At 44.8% G+C, this 12,791-nt stretch overlaps 2 protein-coding genes across 3 annotated transcripts in view; both read left to right on the top strand.

Annotated features, from left to right (window-relative positions):
• Positions 1–4,882, top strand: part of ITCH (itchy E3 ubiquitin protein ligase) — a 72,311-nt gene extending 67,429 nt beyond the window's left edge. Inside the window, exon 24 of the mRNA XM_049817542.1 lies at positions 4,821–4,882. The gene's annotated coding sequence lies outside the window, so the exon portion shown is untranslated. The remainder of the gene's footprint in view (positions 1–4,820) is intronic.
• On the top strand, positions 1,818–7,452 carry DYNLRB1 (dynein light chain roadblock-type 1). Of its 2 annotated transcripts, none has more exons than XM_049817606.1 (4): positions 1,818–1,891; positions 4,821–4,896; positions 5,662–5,835; positions 6,932–7,452. In XM_049817606.1, exons 1-4 carry the CDS (start codon positions 1,889–1,891, stop codon positions 6,973–6,975), a joined length of 297 nt encoding a protein of 98 aa, XP_049673563.1. In that variant the 5' UTR covers positions 1,818–1,888; the 3' UTR covers positions 6,976–7,452. The 2 variants fall into 2 exon arrangements, with proteins under 2 accessions (XP_049673563.1, XP_049673564.1); XM_049817607.1 differs by having other exon boundaries at positions 1,819–1,891; positions 5,662–5,829.
• The last annotated feature ends 5,339 nt before the right edge of the window (positions 7,453–12,791 follow it).

Raw genomic sequence — 12,791 nt, 5'->3', positions numbered from 1 at the left:
TCCCTCAGCGCTCACAGGTACATCCCATCAGGTCTCATGAACTTGTTTGCATTCAGTTTGTTCAAATGTTCCCTAAACTGCTCGTCCTCCACTGAGGGTAATCTTCCTTGCTGCAGACCTTCCCACTGGGTTTTCACTCTGCATATTTTCCCAGATGTTCACGCAGGCTCGGTTATTACAGTTTTGTTAGTAGCAGCACATCCCACGTATGATTTTCTATGCCAAGTAAATATATGCAATAATAACTGCCTTTTTTCTGCAGCAGGGGAGGTTAGTTTTGAGTTGCTTCCTCCATGATTTGGATGAGATCACTTAAAAGCATGCTAGTAAGTTGTGTAAACCCAAAATTTGACACTGCTTTGGGTAGTTTTAAGTTAGTACAGCTATGAGGATATTTCATGTATATCGGGGGGGGGGGGGGGGACGGGACTAAAACAGAATCGCAATGCAATGGACGGTAAATGTATGATATGGTAAATGTACACCTCAGTTGCACCATTGCATTAGTTCCTCACTATTTTGTTCTGTGCTGCTGCTGCTAATGTCTGTACCAGTCCTGGTTGAGGTTATTGATGGGTTTGTAGTTGGCAAGATGGGAGTACTTGTTTAGTTTAAACAAAACCTTGTTTGGTTTAGGTCTCTAATAGCAGCTCTGCACTGCTTACCTATTGACCAAATCTTGTCATCGTTGGTGGGACCAGAAGTGGAATCAACCTATGGTAGAATGACATTCTGTAAGCAAGCTTTAAAACTTACTGCTGGACTGGTAAGCGAGATTAGAATTTAAATTAATTAGGTTGCAGAGCTGTAAATATCCACTAGATGAGAAAATAGCAGCATCTCTTGAATCCTAAAGAAGGATCCGTTCCTGATCTCTGAAGGTGCCTGATCTCATGTCCACTCTCAACCTATCAGCCCTACAGTAGTGCAAAAATGACAGGGTTTGTTGGAGAAATCTTCTGTTTTCTCTGAGCAGAAAGTAGTCCCTGCCAGCTTTGAAGGACCGGTGAGCTTATCTGCTGTCAAATCCTGGTTTTCAGAGTATCTTGGGAAAAAGACAAAAAATACTTTGAGGTCACGCTTCTACTTTTTACCTGACAAACACCTGCTTTCTGTAACTTGAGAGGAGCCGAGCGTTAGCTGAATGGCAGTTTTCTGCTTGCGCGAGAGTGGTGCTGAAGGAAGCAGCACTGCAATCGAGCAGAGCCTGGATTCCAGATGAAAGGGGGAAAGTACTAACTGCTGCTATTGTGTAACACCAGCTAGGGCTGTGTCCGATAACGGTGCATGAGTGTGTTACTTCGTTTTGCCTTCAGACCACAGGACGTGGCCCTATAGCGGCGGGCTGAGCGTTTACGTTTCCCATACTGGCAGCAGACACAGCCTTACCGCCTCACCTCACTTCCTAGGGGCCGCGGCAGGTAGGTTCCCACCAGCCCAGCAGTTTTAGGGGTGCGCGCTGCCTGTCCGCGGCAGTGGGGCCTGGACTGACCATCCCCGCCCTGCCCGGCGCCTCACGCACCGGCGGTGCGTGTCACCTCTTTGCTTTATTTGAGGGGTAAAGTTGTGAGGGTTTAGACCAAAGGCCCTTACGCGAGATCAAGGACCCGACGGCCGCCAAGCGACGGCTCCCCGCCCGCAACGGCCGCCCGGGACCGGGCCCTGAGGCGATCCGGGCCGGGCTTTTCCGTGGAAACGCCGCCATCCAGCTCCGCCACCCGGCTCCCCCCTCCTCCCCGCCGTTGAGACAAGTGCTTCCAGGGCAGGGCCTACGTCGTGACGGCCGGCCCGCCGCTCCTCCCCGCGGATTGGCGCAGCGGGCGGCGCATGCGCGCGGTGCCGTGACTGGGCGGAGAGGCGGCGGCGGCGGCGGCGGCGGCGGCTCGAGATGGTGGGTGAGGCCGCGGCGGGCGCTGGGGTCCTGCCCGGGCTGGCGGGAGCGGGGTCGTGTCACCCCCCCCGGGGCCGGGGCGTCTCCTCCCGTCCGGCGCTGCCCCGCGGCCAGGCCCGGGGGGCCCCGTGCCGCCTCTCTCGCCCGGCCCCCGGGGGCTCCGGCCTGTTGGCGCTACCGCCAGCGCCCCGCAGACCGAGGCGGAGAGGACCGGTCCTCGGACCCCTTCGGCCAGAGGGGCTGCCCCCGCCCGGGCGGATGTCCGGGCCGGCCGGTGCCCTGCACTGAGTAGAAGCGGGACCTAGCTGTTGGCAGTCGTTTGATCTCTCTCCAGTGTCTCTCAGTCCCCCCCTCCCCGTCTGCCTGGGGTTCGGTTTCTGTGCTGGGAACGCGCGGGTCTGGCCCTTTCTTGTTGAGTCGGTGTTGTGCCGGGAGGTTTCTTGTCTCCTGCGGCTCGCCGGTGTTTCACAGGGCAGCGGCCGAGTCGGGCAGCTCGGGAGGCCTCTGCTTTGTCACGGGGAGGAGGAGGAGGAGGAGGAGGAGGAGGGGGGGGGGGGGGTGGTGTTCACCGTGACAGCTGAGCCCAGCCTGCCCGGCAGTGCTGGCCGTGGGCTTCTGTCCCAAAATCATTGCGGTGGAAAGCGCATCGTTCCCATAAACCTTCAGTTAACTCTGTCAAGCACTGAAATAATGCCGTGGGATGGCAGGCTGCAGATACGTTGAGAGGAAAATCTTTGCATTTCTTACGGCTACCGAGTTACAACTCCTAGAAGCGGAAAGCAATCAGGAAAAAAGACTGCTTAAGACATCTGGCTGTTTAATATCCTGTGGAACCCGGAGCGTATTTGTTTTATTGTAATTGCATTGAAGGTTGCTTCCCATTCAAATGTATTGTTGGCTAGCACACACGCATTCATGAAATTGGGGATCAAAATAGGAGGAAAAACTTCCAAAGAAATAAGTACTGACCTAAGTTGTAGGTGGAAAATTGAAATGGTCTAATAAGACATATTTTTTAGGCAAACCCAGGAGTTAAAGCCTTCTAGGTGAAAACAGGAAGATAAAGGCTACTGTTGTACATACAGCAAAGGTTATATAAGAGCAGATGGGTGATGGGGGAGTATTTACTCTCCTTTTCTAGAGTGCATCTCTCCTTCTCCGTATACTGTTTCTTATAGTTATTCAACCCTTTATTAAGACAGTTTTTGTTTGTTTCAGAAGTTAAATTTATAAATTTTTTCTCAGTAATATTTTGGCTAGTCTGGTGAGTTGAACTGGCTTGCAGGGGTGTTGGACAAGCACCATAGCTAGTGTGTGTGAAGTGGTATGTGCGTGTCAGGAAGTAAGAACAGGAGGAGCAAGACCTTCCTACGTCAAGAGCAGTGAAGAGTTAGAGCAGATCTTTCTACCTTGTGTGTTAGATTATCTGTTGGTTGTTAGAAGAAATGAAAAATCAGTATCATTCTCTGTGGATGCTTCTTTGCATCCAGATAGGTTTGTTAAGGTCCAATGAAGGAAAATATTTAATGAATCAGGACTTAAATACTGCTAGTAAGAAGTCAGGAAATTATTTCGGATTTAACAGTATGCCGCCATATTTCTCTCAGCATTTGTACACCCTGTAGTTTGTTCTTTGTTTCCCTTCCCTTGTCTTCCACTTGAAAATAATCCAGCATTCAAAAATAAGCAAGAGTTTTGTTGAAATGACTGAATTTTTCTATGCTGAGTAAGACAGAAAAACTCTGCTTCATAAAGACAAACTCAGGTGGTATCATCTCTTACCTGCAATAGTTTGTGTTACTCCAGGCTACTCAAACTAACAGCACTCTGCAGGAAGTTTGCTAGTAGTTCTGAGGTGGAGGCCACATTGTTTTGTTGGGAGAAGTCCTCTTCCCAGGCAACAAGGCTTATAACATGACTGTGCTTCTTTGCTGCTGGGTGGAAGTGGAGAGAGGGTTACTCACGGTGCCCAAGAAACATAGCTGTCTTGGCCACATGCCCCACTTAGGTCTCACCTTTCCTGAGTTCAGGTGATTCCTGTCTTCCCTCCTAGACCATTTCTGTGGGACTCTGTCGTGTGGGATCTGAAAGATGCTGCATGTCTCTGTTTCCTTTAGTGGGAATAAAAAATGCCAAATATTCACCCAGCTGTGGAAAGCAGCTCAGGTGCTGAGGTTTTAGAAAACCTGTAGCTAAATTTTGATTGATGTCTTGTAGCAAAGGAATTTGTGCAGAAGGGTTTGAAAGCTCTTCTGTTGATGGTGGGTTTTATAGAGAAGGAAAAGGGGCTGCTGCCTAAGCCTTCAGTTTTCATTTTTCCTTTTTTTTTTAAAGTTGATTTTGCAAAGCTCTAAATTATTGTTAGTGATTATAATCTTGTAGCTATCCCAGCAGGATTTGTAATTATAAACAAATAGTATTTATTCATTGTTTTTACCCTGACTTTTCTTATTTGTAATTGCTCTTAGCATTCATTTGATATAAGGGAAGGTAATTTTGCAACCAGAATGTATATTTTTCTATGTTTTTCATAAATTCCATGTATATTTTCATACACGATTTTTGCTTGACACCTAAATTGTAGCAGTCTGATGAAGCAGGCTTCTGGTTGCAAGCCTACAGTAAGGAACTGATGCGTGAGGTTGTGGGAGGGTTGGGGAGGAGGAGAGAGGGAAAGATTAGAGGGGAGTTCCAGGTTTCCACAAGATTATAATCACAAATGAGTGAAGACAGATAGAAAACAACTGAAAAGGTCATGCAGAAAAGGTAGTACCAAAGTACAGGTGCTTTGCTGTACAGAATGGTGTAGGTAGTATTTGTTTGAATCATCTTTGTGCGGCTGTATTTTCAGACACATTATTTCAAATCTTTGGTGGAAGGCAAGTAACAGCTGAAATCTTCTATTGATTTGTGCTTTCTCTGTTTGCAGGCTGAGGTGGAGGAAACACTGAAGCGAATTCAGAGCCAAAAAGGAGTGCAGGGAATCATTGTTGTTAATTCTGAAGGTACCGTGTCAGTCTTGGTTTTTCTGAGATATAACTTATTCTAAACATGCATTTTAAGGACTGCTGATTGTACTACTTGCATTTAGATTACAGTCTGTCTTTAGCAAAGTTTTTCCTGTTGCCAAAGCAGATGGACAATAGTTAGGCAATAAGAGGAAATTGGGTTCCTATTTCTGCTGTTCTGCAAGCTCACTTTATTATTTTAGGAAATAAATCAAAATAAATTGCAAAAGCTTAGAAATATTTGAGTTACGCCAGTGTTTGAGCCTGTGTTCTGTCAAAGCCTTTATGCAGCAGCTGATGTCCTCTATAATCAACTCTAATCCCAGCCCAGCTTACTTGAATGTCGTTTAACTGATGTTCAGGAGCCTTTCTGAAAAGAAAACCTGTCCCCAGTCAGGAGAACAAGACTGAAACATTGGTATTTCCTGTCTCCCCACAGATACTTATTTTTGTTGCTATTTATTTCTATGTATAGATCTCATAAAAAACCCCAAACAAATAAATGAAAAAGGAAAAGAAAAGCACTGATGCTACTAGAGGTAAACAGTTCTCACCTACACCTGTGGTTCCAGATCTTAGCCTTTCCACATCTTATTTCTGTTCATGTTCTTCTAAGCCTTTAAAAAGAACACTCCTAATGCCTGGTGTAGTGACAAAATCTACTTAGGTTAAACAGCCACCCCAGCTGGACCTAATGATGCCCAAGGCAGGGTTAGTTCTGGAGTTATGTCACTGACCCTTGCTGTCCCCTGTTTCTTGCAGGTATTCCTATCAAAAGTACTATGGACAACTCTACAACAATTCAGTATGCGGGCCTCATGCACAGCTTCATCATGAAGGCAAGGAGCACTGTGCGAGACATTGATCCCCAGAATGACCTCACATTCCTGCGGATCCGCTCCAAGAAAAATGAAATCATGGTTGCACCAGGTAAAAGTGAGTGGCGTGAAAGCAGGCATCAGCAAATCCAGCAGAATTCTTTTCTCGTGAGACTGACGCTGTGTCAGCCTGAGAGAAGAGTTCTGCCGGCTGCTTTTTTTCATATTGTATAATCTCTTATTTTCCAAGAAGCTGTTTTGCTTTCGTCAGAGTTGAAAGCTTTTATCACTGACCTAAGTTTGCTTTTTCATGTTTGAATGTGGGAAGCCACTTTCCTCATTTCATGTTGATCAAAGTAGAAAGTGTTAAATAGTGTTCGAGACCGTGTTGCAGCCTCTCATGTTTTGTGTTTTTCAGTATAAAACCACAAGAGTTGGAAAGGAATATGTTTTGAGAGCAATTTCAGTTCAGAACTGTAGACTAAGTGATAAAGGAAAACAGTCTAACAGATTTTCCAGTTCAGAGAAAAGTAATAGAGCATATTGTAGCTGTAATCATGAGTTGTAGAATATAGCAGCAGCAACCTTCTTTTCAGGAAACATCCTCAGTATTTCAGCAAATTATGAAACGGGAAGCAATGAGATGGGTACAGTTCACTAATGTGGCAGGAACTCAGCTTTGTGCCTTCATACAGCATTGGCTTCATGGTGGGATTGTGCTGATGGAGAGGCTGCAGTAGACTGCTCTGCAAGGACTGGTCAAGGCAGATCTTAAGACAGGCTCTGGAGTTTATGCTGAGGCACCCTCTAATTTCCATATGAAGGATGAAAAGAGAGGAATAAGCATTGCTCCAGAAAAAATATAGCTGCAGCCCAGCAGTCTGCCTGTGAGATAAGGGAAATCACTGTCTTGTACCACCTATTTTGATTCCATCATTGCATGTGCCAGTTACTATTATTTCCTAGGCACAAGCTGGATTAAATTCAATTGGCTTGGGAGCATGCAGTTTCTAAAGCTGAGACTTTTTCTCAGTAAGACTCAGAAAAATTATAAGTGATCTGACATGCCAAGCCTCTTTTGCTCATTGAGAATGAATGTCAGAACTCTAGTTCCCACAGTGTATCAGTGAGATATGAAAAAATGCTGAAATTTATTGTTGCTGTGAACAAACACCAGCAATGAAAGAATAATTTCTTTTTTTTTTTCCCTCCAGATAAAGACTACTTCCTGATTGTCATCCAGAACCCAACTGAATGATTATGCTGACTTGGAGTGGGGGTTTTTTCCCTTTGCCCAACTGTTTTTTTTTAATTTAATGGTAAAGAATAGAGCATTAGTGTTAATTCTGTTGTGCCACTTCAATAATGTCTGGAAAAACAAAAGCAGGTGTTTTTGTTGTTTACAAACAGAAAAAGCGGCGCTTTTTTTTTTTTGTATCACAAGTCGTTTCGAGGACGAGTTGGTGAATTAGAATCAGGCAGTAAAAAATGCAACAGATTCTTTTAATAGTTAAGAAGGTAATATAATAAAATTCTAATAATGTTCTAAAAAAGATTATTCTTTGTATGTTTCCATGCTTCTGTCACCACTATTTGAGATATGCTTTTACACTACTGCTTTTCAATGACTGTAAATATGAAACTTGCCTATCCTCTAGTTGTGTCTTACTCTGTTGGTTTTACAAGTTACTTTGAAAAAGTCTGACCATATCAAATTAAAAAGTGTCATCAGTGACTGGTTTTCTTATGTGTTTTCCTTCTGGAGATTTTAATTATTCTCCTGATTGATTTTTTTCCTTCAAAAAACAGAACCATCCTAGGACTATTTTTACTCTTCTGTTGCTTTCTCTAAACAAGGATTTAGTCTAAGTGCATGTGCAATGTACTTATAATTGCCTCCTATGTTAGAGCATTTTCCTACCACTTCCTTTTTGTTTCAGAGAAGTGCTGTGGCTAAGTAGGGCCATCAAGACTGCCTGTTGGAGCTCTCATACTATCACAGTTCAGCAGCCAATTTGATCTGGTATCCTCCTTTAGTAATTTTTTTATTGATGACTGTTAAGGACAAAAAAGGTCACCTGGTTCCTCCAAAATAATAAAGGGGTTATTTTTGTAGTCTTGGAAGAGCCTTTTAATTGCATGCAGAGCTCAAGAGTTTGTGCAGACTGTCTGCATTGAAGATGTTTGTGATGTGTGTGACAGACACAACTCTGGCTTGTACTGAAGAGTCTTAGTTGATGTGCAGAATGCCATAGCCCAGATTCAGAAATGATACATATTGGCTTGCACTGCATTTTTATTGCATACTCAGGTAGCTCAATACAGCTAACTGCTACAGCAGGGAGCAGTGTTCAGAGAGCCTGGTTCCTTCCCCAGTCTCGTTTGTCCCACAGAGATGGGGGGGGGGGGGGGCTTGCAGGTAGTGTAGCTGCCTGCTTGTGCTTCAGCCTCTTCACATGTCTGGCCTCAGACTGCTTGTGATAGAAGTGTTTTACCAGCCTGAAAAGGAATTTCTCCCAGTGTGCACCTGAGCAAAGAGGCACAGCCTACAGGCGTGAAACATAGTGTGCAATTAAAGAAAGAACTTTGATTGAATACCTGTAGTTTTATTAGGGGATGCTGTTTCTTGTGCTGGTGAGGGATCACTCCTGACTCATGTATCTCTGCTAGCAGAAGGGAATAACCCATGTTAAGCCCTGCTCTTTCAAAATTACATGGAGTAGTAGGAACATGTGCTACCTGTCCAGTTCTATACCAAGGAACAGACTAAGAATTTGTGGATAATCTCAGCAGGTTGGGGGTGTTTCAGGCAACTGGCCGCAGTGCAGTTTTGGAGTCTTCAGTAAAAATGTCGGTGCTGACTTGGATGCTTTTCTGGATTTCAGAGCACAAAGTGATGGGATGGATATGTGGTGACTCAAACAGCCAAGATAACCTGTATGCTCAGCATTTGTTTTCTGCGCATGTTCAGACTTGGGCATTAATTTATAGACTGTGTCTAATTTTTTAGGTAGTGTTTATGACCATGAAGTTCAGAAATGCTTTTTGGGATCTGTGCTCAGTCCTGCAGCATCTGGGTGAGGGTGCTTTGCAGTATTTTGGGTATCTCGGCTGTCAACGTGACTCAGTGTTGGCTGTTACTTAGTTTATGAACTGTTTCTCACATCAGCATATGTCTGACCACACTAAACTGGTGTAGTCCTGGGATCGCATTTTGTGCCAAGAAGTGACTGACGTAAACTTCCATCTCCTAGTTGTAGAAAACTGACAGGTAACTCACATAGCATGTATTCACTGGCCCTTTTATTACTGAATCTTGGTTTAAGCGACACCATCAAACCAATGAATAGGGTCTGAAATCATGCTCTGTGTTTGGAGTAGTTCCTGATACACAGCAGCTTATATAATGCATGTGATCTGTCATAATTTAATTGAGTGCTGTCTCCAAAAAAATGATCTCCAGCAAGCTGAAGTCTCTGGATAATAGCTGAATAGTGAAGCAAGGCAGAAGAAAAATGTGACTTCAGTTATTTCTTCTATCTTTTGTTGTTCATAGGCAGAGAAATCGTTTCCTTGGAAGTGGTGACCTGCTTACATATTTTGGCTTTCCCTAGTAGGTGTCAGTGTTACTCTTTTGAACAGTGAAGGATTTCTTTAGTGTCCAGCATTCTTTTGGACACTTCCTTTAGGATAGCTGTTCTACCAGTGGTTTTGTGTCATATCTGACTTTGGGACAGAGAATGTTGAGGTGGTTTTTTCTTTAAACAAGCTGTAATAAATAACCCTGTTGCAAAACAAAGATCATGCCCATTTTCTGCATTGTGTTTAGACCGTAAACGTGCAGTGAAATGACTGAGTTCCTGCTATATGCTGATTGTTTGGGGCTTTGGAGGGGAGTTGGGGGTTGATTCGGGGTGGGGTGGGTGTTTTGGTTTTGTTTGGTTTTTTTTCAAGGACTGTTAGCAGTCTGACCTGAAATATACTCAGGAATTTGAATAAAGTGATCTTGAAGAAGCTGGTTTTGGAGTCTGGAGGAGCTTGTCAAATCCATCTGCTCAGGGCAGGGCTTTGCTTATGCCGTGCTAGTGCTACCTTTACACTAGCATTCAAAGTTAACTTTTTTTTTTTTTTTTTTTTTTTTAAAGAAGGGGAGAGCTGGATGAAGCTGAAGAACAACAATTTCCATTTAGATACTTACTGTGGAGAAAAAGTGCCTTACTCACATCAGGAGCATTAGAGAGTCACAGAGATCTGACCAGAAGCAATTGCTCAGTATGCAAGTTAGGGGAGGGTTTCACTTTTCCTTAGTTTACTTAAAGAGGGTCAAGAAAGAGATGGGATGAAGTTCTGCTTCTTGTCCTGTGTTTGCTGAGTCTGGGCCTACTCATTTGTATGATAAAATTATTGTCGAATTGAGGAAGAATGGCAAAATAAGCATTATGGTTCTAGTCCTTTTTTCTAGCCAGAAAGCACAACGAGGTGGTTCAAAGGAGGGCCAGAATAACCTTTGCGATCTGTGCCTTAGAGCTGCTTTGTATGGTGGCTGGAGACTGGCCTAATTTGCTGTCTTGGAGAGGTCAGTTTTCGTGGATCCCTCTCTGAAGGCAGAGGAAGCATTTGCTGCTGAGATGTGGGAAATGGACCCTAATGCATTAACACGCTAAGGAAAGGAAGTTTGAGGTATGGCTCTGGGCTGTCAACAGCAGCACTTCAGGCCGAAGGATACGCTCTCTTGTGCTGACTCTGCTCTTGAGAGAAGTCTCTGGCAGAGGAATGGAGGTGATAACGTATTAATACTGCTAAAGCTAGGCTTGTAGAAACTCATCTTCTATGGGTCTTACAGCAGGTCTTTTAAGTTGCTCCAGCTCGTGTTTGCTCCAGCACCCTCCCAAGCAACTCTTCAACTGCCTGAGATGGCTCAGCTCTGGTTGTGCAGCGCTCCTCTTTACATACAGGACACTTATGTTTGATCTTGTCTTAGCATTTTGTTATGTATAGCTACATCTGAAGGCGATGAAAGTCTGGCATAGATAGCTACACCAATACAGGCTGGCCTTATGTTAGTAGAGCTAGAGCAGCTCCTTGAACCAGTATAATCTGTAGCAAAAGCTGTGGCAGCTGGGGTGTGCAGGGGCAGTGAGCTCTGACAAACACTGCCGTGTCAGCAGAAGCCTGAGCATCAGCATGATTTCTGTTGACAAAAACACACTTCCTTTACCAGTGTGACAGGATTCCCTTCGGGGAGATTTCCCTCCACTAGCATGGTTTCACAAGCATCCAGGGGTGCTTATTATCAGCGGCGTTTACCCTGTATGAATGCTGGCATGCTATACATAAAGCTTGCTGTTGATCTAGGTCATGCTAGGACAGCTTGCTGGTGCTGGGTTGTTACAGCTGGTTCCTTCCATCTTTCAACTTTTGACTGCTCTGGGGTTTTTTGGATCTGAAGTGCACCTCCTTAAATAAGTTTTGCCAATGACGTCAGTAAGAATAGGCAAGAGAGGTATTAGTGTGTGCAAGATTTTTCAGGAAAGCCAAGGGCTAAAGGAAGAAGTGTATAAATCATACTCTGCTGGATTAGAAGTAAAACTTCCTTGATCCATGTCCCATTTTTGTAAGTACATTAACATGCTGAGAAGCTCCAGAGCTTCCATGAACCAGCGTCTTTTCTCCCACTCTTGCTGTATGAATAATTTTCTGTGGAATTATGGCCCCAAAGAGTTCCTCATGCCTCTCATCAAAAAGGGGTTAACGCTTTATAACAATGGTGGTAAAAAATCCTTTGCCTGAGGATGCAGTCTGTAAAGTTGATCAGCTTGCCACGTCTAATTCAACGTTACTGCTTTCCCTTACCTATTTTCTGATTCAAAGGATCTATATTGGAAATGAATGCCTCTACCTGTATCTTAATTATAAAAGTGGATCTAAAGAGTTTATGCTTCCTTACCAGTATGTGTTTAATTAACTACTGCTACTGCTTGGTCAAGGAAAATCCATTATGTTAGCCATGAAAGTAATTGTTTCCTTTCTTGGGTAAACTCTACAAGGAGAAAAGAATTTGTTTGATTATTTTAATTGTCAACACTTGGAGCAGTTCTTTAATAGATGCATCTTTCACATCTTTTTTTTACCAAGGTTGTACTTAATCCTTTAACATTTTACATTCACTGGTGTTCCATGCCAATTCACTGTAAACAATGAACCATTGCTTCGGCAGAATACAGCTTGTGTTGCAGCATACATTGAGGGGGAATATTAAACGTGGCTCTTTGTGAAACATTGACATTCTGTTTGCAGTTGTTTTCTGATTCATGTACAGTAGCTCCAGAAATAGCCTGCCCTATTTGTAGTTGTGCTGGGGTCTTTAAAATATCCAGGCTCTGAACGCAGTAGGGAAAACAACAGGCTCATTAGTTGAGAAATGATAGAGGTAGCTGTGGGAATTGCAAATACCTCATTACCTTGGTGAGGCTGGTTTACGTGCAGGTTTGTTGACTGTAGAAGCTCGCAGATGGACCCATGGTCTGAACCACCTCAGCTGGCATCCTCCCATGGATGCTTCCCTCCCCCCAGTGCTGGCTAAGGGGAGCCAGCGATAACACTGGGGAGACGTTTGAGCCGAGATCTCTGGACGCAGCCACGGTGTGCTGCAGTCATTGACGCCTCTGTCCTTCCAGCACCTCTCAAAATCGCAGCCCGGGTTGTGCTTCTGCTGTCGCCGGACAAGGCCCTCTGGTTGCTCTCCTCTGACTGAAGCAAGAGACCTGCTGACGTTTGGGCCCAGCCTCTGAGGGAACGGCGATGTCCTCTTGGGAAAGAGCCGCGCTCTGTCATCGCGTTCCTTACGGACTAGAAACGGCCTTTCCGGCCATGGTGACGTCTCTCTCTCTCGTGTTCGCAGCACAACGGGCCGGTGCGGCCGCTGCGTGCTGGTGACGAGGAAGAAGACCCCTCTGAGGGGAACCGTCCCACACCCCCGCGCGCGACGGTCGACGCTCGGAAGCAGCGTTTGCACAGAGGCGGCGGCGGCGGCTGCTGCTGCTGGCAGTCCGCTAGTCAGAGCTGGGGGGGGGG

The sequence above is a fragment of the Accipiter gentilis genome, chromosome 14, assembly GCF_929443795.1.
Source record: "Accipiter gentilis chromosome 14, bAccGen1.1, whole genome shotgun sequence".
Classification (NCBI taxonomy): domain Eukaryota; kingdom Metazoa; phylum Chordata; class Aves; order Accipitriformes; family Accipitridae; genus Astur; species Astur gentilis.
Note: the sequence above shows the minus strand (reverse complement) of the source record. Positions and strands in the feature narration are given on the sequence as shown.

Excerpts from the sequence above, each read along its gene's own strand:
- DYNLRB1 (XM_049817606.1), top strand. Across the intron at positions 4,897-5,661 it reads CATTGTTGTTAATTCTGAAG|GTATTCCTATCAAAAGTACT; the intron begins GTACCGTGTCAG and ends TGTTTCTTGCAG. Across the intron at positions 5,836-6,931 it reads CATGGTTGCACCAGGTAAAA|ATAAAGACTACTTCCTGATT; the intron begins GTGAGTGGCGTG and ends TTTTCCCTCCAG.